The sequence below is a fragment of the Haplochromis burtoni genome, unplaced genomic scaffold, assembly GCF_018398535.1.
Source record: "Haplochromis burtoni strain Fernald_Lab_line unplaced genomic scaffold, NCSU_Asbu1 Contig_1720, whole genome shotgun sequence".
Lineage (NCBI taxonomy): Eukaryota > Metazoa > Chordata > Actinopteri > Cichliformes > Cichlidae > Haplochromis > Haplochromis burtoni.
In genome coordinates this window covers 1-7,081 of record NW_024584081.1, presented here as the reverse complement: position 1 = coordinate 7,081, position 7,081 = coordinate 1, and the positions used below count along the sequence as shown (strand labels likewise).

The window sequence follows — 7,081 nt, the reverse complement described above, 5'->3', positions numbered from 1 at the left end:
AATGACCAACTCCCTGCAGGTAATCTGGAGCAGAAAAGTCCCTGCCCATTGTCTCTCTCATACAAAGCGGTGGGGTGACCGCAAATCTCCGCAAAGACCCTCTCTGGCCCTGAATGACGCAGGCGACTGTTGACGTCCTGGACAAGCAGGCGGGTGACTGTGAATGTGCCCTGTACTTGTTCTGTTTCTTGACGCACTGTTCAGTCATACATTATCAGTGCTGAATCACTTCCTGTCATCTGGAGTGTACTTAAAAATGTGTCTTATGCTCTGTGTCTTTAAAGCTTGGCTGGTCAGCATGGCGTCACTAGGGTTGCAAAGCTTCTTTTGAAATGTCACCAAATATGTTGCTGTGATGTCTCAGGGTTTCATGACATGTGTTTCCCTGAAAGGCCTGAATGAGCGTCCAAACAGCTCAGTTGATTCTGCTGAATGATGAGTGTTCATGGTATGAGCAGAAAGAAATGCTGTCATTCTCTCCACTTCCTCATATTTAGGGGAAAAAAGTTTCATAATATCTGAAAAATCCCAAGCCAAAGAACCTCAGAACATTTAACTATGTTCACAATCTTAGTTTATGTTGTCAGTGTGTTTGAGTTGCTTGTTTGTTCAAGTAAAATTGGCTTATTTTTCCAAAGTCAGTTTGTTATGTGAAATAAATGGATTTGGACTAGTGCATGGACTAGTGGAGTCAGCTCATTAGGTCAGCAAAGTCATCCTTTTCCTCGAATGTAGTCTAGATGAAAAAAGAAAATGTGCACATTTTATTTATATACTATATAGAGCTATGAAGAAGCAGCACGAAGATACTGTAAACAGATTTGACAATCCACTGAACAAAGTTTCACTCTAGTCTATCGCTCTAGACCAAAACCATTTCCTTTAAAAACAGGACTGATCATGGTCTGCTCTTTTCAGCATCTGTGCATCTCAGTATTCATGTACAGTACATGCAGAGTGGTGACTGTGGTGAAAGTGACTTTATTCACCACAAACATGTCAGCTGTAGCCAGTGCTTGATGATTCCTCTTGTATGACAGAGCAAAACTGGGGCTTCTTTAAATGTTTAGCTTATGACCGCTTCTTCTGCTTCTACTTTGATTGAAACCTCCCCCAATCTCAGTTATTTTTAGGTTTTTTTTTTTGTGGTTACTTGTGAAGACACAGTTTGACACATGAAAAGAGGAAACAGAGGTTGTTCCTCTCCCCACAGAGATGGCTGCTGGACGACGTTACCGTAGCTTCATGCACAACATTGTGCTGCTGCTCTGGGTCTGTCTCTATAGTAAGTACACCTCTGCTTCCAGATGTTTGTGGCATGTGTTGTATTTGTTGCCTCATGAACTCTGGTACATAAGTGAGTTCAGAAGATAGCTGCAGCATTGCCATTTTAGAGTATGGTTGTGCTAAAGTATTTATTATTATTCTAACTGCTACAAAAAAAACCAATTATCTATAGCAGACATGTTCTTTGAATTCTTGAGAAACAGCTTCTGACATCTTATTTATTTATTTTTATTCATTTGCTTTTCTATTTATATGAAAATTACAAAATTATGATTTCATGTTTGTCCACAGAAAAAATATTTTTGCTATGCTTAAATTTTTGTTGTGCCAAGGCAGTCATATCAGAAATGTCACTTATGTATGATGATGATCTTCTCATTGTGTCAAAACATTTTTTTTTGTCTGATTTGATTGTTTTTACGTTAATTATCACACTTTGATGATACGGTTTCAGGCAATTTAGACCCACTAACATGTTGAAACTTTCATTTTTTGTATGTTTTTCAGATGTTGAGACTTCCAGTGGAAATCATGTCATTCACAAAATAGTTGGTGAGACTGTGGAGTTTTTGTCAGGCTTACCAACTCTAGGTGTGACTGAAGCAATGTGGAAATATGGGAGAATAAATATTGCAGACAAAGATGTGGGTGTTCTTAAAGGATCTCCATTTAAGGACAGGTCACAGCTTAACCCTGAAGACTTTACTTTAACAGTGAGAAAACTGACTCTTCAAGATTCTGGTGATTTCATTTTTGTCTCAGCGGTGTTTTTCAAGCAAAGGCCTTCAGTCAGCATCACTCTGCAAGTTCATGGTAAGAGACTTTGTTTTTCTTTTAAAAAAGGTTCCTGATTACTGTTAATGAAAAGAAACCCTGTGAGCCTAAGAGCTTGTCTTTCTCCTTTAGAAAAAGAGAAGTAATCTTACAAGCAGCTTTACTGCTGGGAACTTAAAGAATAAACTACATTAAAGGCAGGACCTAATAACCTGAAAAACAGGTACTTACAAGAGAAGCACGCAGGAGGACGGACTCATAACTCGAGGAAGAACACAGCCAAGTGGAAATTAATATTGGCAATATATACACACAGTATAATGAGGGGAAAAGAAACATGTGGGAGTACATCCAGGGCTAATTATAGATAACGAAACAGAGGAATTAGAACTAGACACAAGACACGAGGAAGAACAGACACTAAGATAAAATAGGAAGAAACAGAAACACCAACTGGACACAAACACAAAAAGGCAAACAAACGTGGAAAGAGGACACATCAGAAACATTAGACAGACACGATAAATATAATAAAACCAAGATACCTGGACTTACCTAGAATTTACCCAGAGAAGAAAAACTTACAAAACCCTACAATATTAAGCACATTGAGGCGACTGTTGTTGTTTGCAGCTATATAAGTAAAACGGAATTAAATTAAGTATAAACAGACTGGAGGAGATAATAGTGACACAGGAAGAATAGGAATCACACAAGTAAACTCACAACCCTCAGTCCATGACCCAGCGAGCATGACAACATGACACAGTAGTGAACAATACTTATCTGCACTTAATGATGTTAGTTATTGTTAAGTGGCCTAAATTTACATAATGCATTTGCTGAACTCTGCACAAACATCTACTTTCATCTGTGATTCCAAAGGTGACCTGACACGCTTTCTGTCTCCTGTTTTCTCATTAGAGCCCATAACTAAACAGCTTGTCATTAAAATCAGTTCTACCTGGATTTCCTCAAATGAATCATGTAAAGTTCTGCTGGAGTGCAGCACAACTGGTGATGTCAGCTACAAGTGGATTGTGGGAAACCAAACACTAACTGGTCCCAGGCAACAATACATCATCAGGGAGCAGGATGGAGAGACCAATGTCACCTGCACAGTTTCCAATTATGTCAGTGAGAAGTCTGCATTTCAAACAGTGAACTGCAGCAAAGACACACACACAAATAAAACAGGTATGTGGAGAATGACTGAGGTTGTGAATACATGTAACTGCTCTGTTTATATAATTTATTATTACCGTTTGTGATTTCAGAGTGCAGCTGTTCTTCTTCTCTTCTCGTGTTCATTGCTGGGCTGTTTACTGGAGTATTGATCACTGTTCTGTTGCTCTTTCTACTTTACTGCATAAAGTCAAAGGGTAAGAGCTTTTGTTGTTACTATTAAAAATGTTCTCTTAATCTCCTAATCTCATAATACTTTCTTTTTCTACAGGTCTACGTCCCAAAAGGTGAGTGAAACTCATCAGCTGCAGTAATATATACAAAGATTTTTATTCTAGTAGTAATAACATATTTTAATTGTTTCAGACTCACACAGTCTGAAACAATCAACCAGGAAGAAAATCAACAACATGTGTACACAGCGCTTTCCCACGGTCAGGTCTAACACTGTTTATGTGCTTTCATCAGTAATATTATACTGTTAAAAATTATTAAGTGTTAGATCATTTATCAATGCTAATTATTGTGACTGAATCTCCACTGTTATTATCTTTCAGGTGACCGTTGTGTTTATGAGACAATGAGGCCTCTGAAGATGCTGGGCCAAGTAAAGTATGACAATGATGAGCCATGAAAGTAGCGGAATGACTCTGGGATTTCACGTAATTCAATTCATTTGAAATGTTTTTAATTTCAGGTAGATCAAAAATGCAGTAACATTAAGTCAGATATGGGGTGCTGCAGTATTTCACTGTTAATTTAGCATCCTCAACTGCTTTGGTGCAAGTCTGACATCAGAAAAGTCACTCTCACCAATAATAAGGGAGTTCTCAAATCCGTAATGCAATTTCCCCACATTCATTAGACTTTCCCATTGTTTTTGTGCACACAGCTTTTGTTTCTACACTTACTTCACTGCTAAAGATATCTGTTGATGCATTCTTCATCTAAATCCGACACCTCATCAAAACCTTTTGTACTTTTGCGAGTCACAACTCACTTACTGTCCAGCATTGCATTTGTGCGTTCTGTCAGTAACATGCTGTCTGTGGTAGCAATCAAATTGCTTTTCGGTTGAAACAAATATGAACATGTTGTCAAAAGAGGTCTAATTATAATAAATACATACAATACATATCAGTCTTGTGTCCACAAAACTAAATGCATCAGTAAACTATAGTCCAATAAATTCATGCTACATACATTTAGTAGCAGTTAAATTAGTAGGCTTGTTCATGGTTCATTAATGCAAATATCTAATCATCCAAACATGAGTCAGCAGTTTAAAGCATTCAGGCATGTAGACATGGTCAAGACTTCCTGCTGAAATTCAAACTGGGCATCAGGAAGAAGGATCAATGGAAGTTGTTTGGTTATTGGTGCCAGGCAGGCTGGGCTCGGTATTTCAGACATTTCCCACACAGCCATCTCTAGGATTGAGCTCTGGAGATTTTCATCAACATCAGTCCTATAAAAAAATTAAAATGCCATGCTGTCTCATCAGATTGTCATTTGGTGTCATTTATAATCAGTGTTGGGTAAGTTACTTTAAAAAAGTAATTAATTAGTAATTACTAATTACTTAGTCAATATTGTATTTAAAATACTTATCTAATTAATGTGTCAGAAAAGTAACTTAATTACTAAATAAGTAATTTAACTAAATACTTCTTAAAATCCCTATGAACCTTGAATGAACAAACAATAGAAATTAAACACTTTAAATAATAAATATTTGTTTTTTAAAGACGGAGACTCTACAGTACGCAGCGGTAGCATCTCTTCCACAATGTAGCCTGCAATCATTTTTTTAAGCTCACCTTCAGACGCTTTCTATGCTGCTGAAGTAAAATCACGTTTTGCCTGCTTGGCAGGAGTTGCCACGGTGTTGTCCATGGATGATGAACAAGGATCACTCAGAAGTGTTCGTCTATGCTCTCGTGTCAGGCGCTTCGGTAGATTACTTGTGCTATTAACAGCGGCCGATAGTTTTTACATATTACTGTAATATTCTTGTCTGCTTGTTTCAGAAAAGTGAAGAGATGGGAATATGTCCATTTCATAAAACAGCCAATCGCTTCGAAATGACGTGCAGCTGCACTTCAGCGATGTTAAAGCGGCAGAGTTTACTTCTACGTTTAGAAGATAAATTATTGAAATTAAATAATGATTTTCAGCGAGTTTAATTATTTTACAATGTAACGTAAGTACATTGTAAGTAACTGTAATTAAAATACCTTAAAATGAACAGTAATTAGTTGCTCTACTTTTTCAGTGGAAAAGTAATTTAATTACAGTAACGCGTTACTTAGTAATGCATTACACCCAACACTGTTTATAATGCTGCCACATTTTAACAATAAAGTGTTTAACAGTGTGGCACATATTCTGCTAGGCTATTCATTTTCCTGGAGAGTTATTTTTATTATTTTCCATAATATACACTGTGACAAAACTTTCCTTATTTTCTTAACTTTTATTGTGTTTGTTTATTAGTTTAATTTTCTTTCTAATTCACAGATATTGAAGCCAAAACTACTCACAGAAAGCAAAAAGCAGGATCATGACAGCAGGACATAGAAGATGATGAATGACAGGGATCTGTTTTTCTAAAGGAGCCATGGACAGCAGGAAAACAAGGAGAGGGGGGTAATTTAGCCATGTCAGACAGCGATTCATTCATCATCAGGAAACTGTTATTTTGTTTTGTTTTTAATTTAAACATGTGATGTTTAACTACTTTTCCGATCTGTATTTGAAAGAAAAAAAATAGTGTAAAATAATGACTTTTTGCTATTAGTCCAGTAGCACATTCTTTAATAAATACATTAACTGATTTATCACAGCACAGACGATGCTGTTTTATTGAGTTTTATTTCAACTTTTCTGAAGCCAGTTACAACAGAACTGGATCTGAAGTGCAGAATTTCTGCACTTTTCCTTAAGACTTGATAATTCATTGACACTGATGCTATTTAATCACGCTATCTGGGAATGTAAAATGAACCAGGAGACACCCACAAGAAGATAAATGGCTGAAATCCATTCAGTCATATAGATTACATGATGGCAAACATGCAGAAACATGCGTGCAGGGTTTTGTTCAGAAACATTTTAAAACCATCACCTGAAGTCAAGATGGCTGAAACAGTTACTGACTTGAACTGGTTCAGAAGAAAAATGTGGTCATTTTTAGAGATGAATAAAAGAAAGAGAAATACCTGTCATAAAAATTGTAGTTTTCCGGAAAGAGACAAAAAAAAAACATAATTACCATGAATGTGTTCAACCATAAGAAAACCCAGAATCACACCAACGTGAGAAAGGACAGATAAACCACATCTAATTATGTGTCACGGTTCTGGGTCATTTTGACCCTGCTTTTTTAGTTTCTTGTATGTTGGTGTGTTTCCAGATTATGCTCATTATAATTATGTTCTGATTCTTTAGCTATCCGATGATGATTATTATTATTATTATTTCTGGGTTAGGTTTTGTTCTCTTGCCCTCATGTTTAGTTTAGGTTTTGCCTGTGCTTAGTCTTCTCTGCCCATATGTCCCTCTGTCTGTCCATGATGTCTCGTCTGGTCCTCTGTGTCTGTTAGTTTCCTGTTTTATTCTGAAGGTCCTTGTCTTATGTGAGTGTGTTCAGTTTACGTTTCCCCTGTCTCGTCAGCTGTGATTTCTCCCAGGTGTGTTCCCCTCCTGTCGCTCATCCCTTGTTACCTGTTTTTGCCTGCCTGTTAGTTTATATTTTCCAGTTTAGTTAGTCTTCTGTTTGATCAGCAGCCTGCAATAAAGCAGTTTATTCTGAGTTTACTTTCGCCTCCGTGAG

At 37.0% G+C, this 7,081-nt stretch overlaps 1 protein-coding gene across 1 annotated transcript; it reads left to right on the top strand.

Annotated features, from left to right (window-relative positions):
• Positions 1 to 1,099: 1,099 nt before the first annotated feature.
• On the top strand, positions 1,100 to 6,079 carry LOC106632738. The gene is made up of 8 exons (XM_042217248.1): positions 1,100 to 1,285; positions 1,795 to 2,100; positions 2,986 to 3,258; positions 3,339 to 3,443; positions 3,518 to 3,533; positions 3,613 to 3,680; positions 3,804 to 3,908; positions 5,767 to 6,079. Exons 1-7 carry the CDS (start codon positions 1,216 to 1,218, stop codon positions 3,878 to 3,880), a joined length of 915 nt encoding a protein of 304 aa, XP_042073182.1. The 5' UTR covers positions 1,100 to 1,215; the 3' UTR covers positions 3,881 to 3,908; positions 5,767 to 6,079.
• Positions 6,080 to 7,081: the final 1,002 nt, after the last annotated feature.

Excerpts from the sequence above, each read along its gene's own strand:
- LOC106632738 (XM_042217248.1), top strand. The coding sequence starts at position 1,216 with ATGGCTGCTGGACGACGTTACCGTAGCTTCATGCACAACATTGTGCTG. Across the intron at positions 1,286-1,794 it reads GCTCTGGGTCTGTCTCTATA|ATGTTGAGACTTCCAGTGGA; the intron begins GTAAGTACACCT and ends TATGTTTTTCAG. Across the intron at positions 3,681-3,803 it reads GTACACAGCGCTTTCCCACG|GTGACCGTTGTGTTTATGAG; the intron begins GTCAGGTCTAAC and ends ATTATCTTTCAG.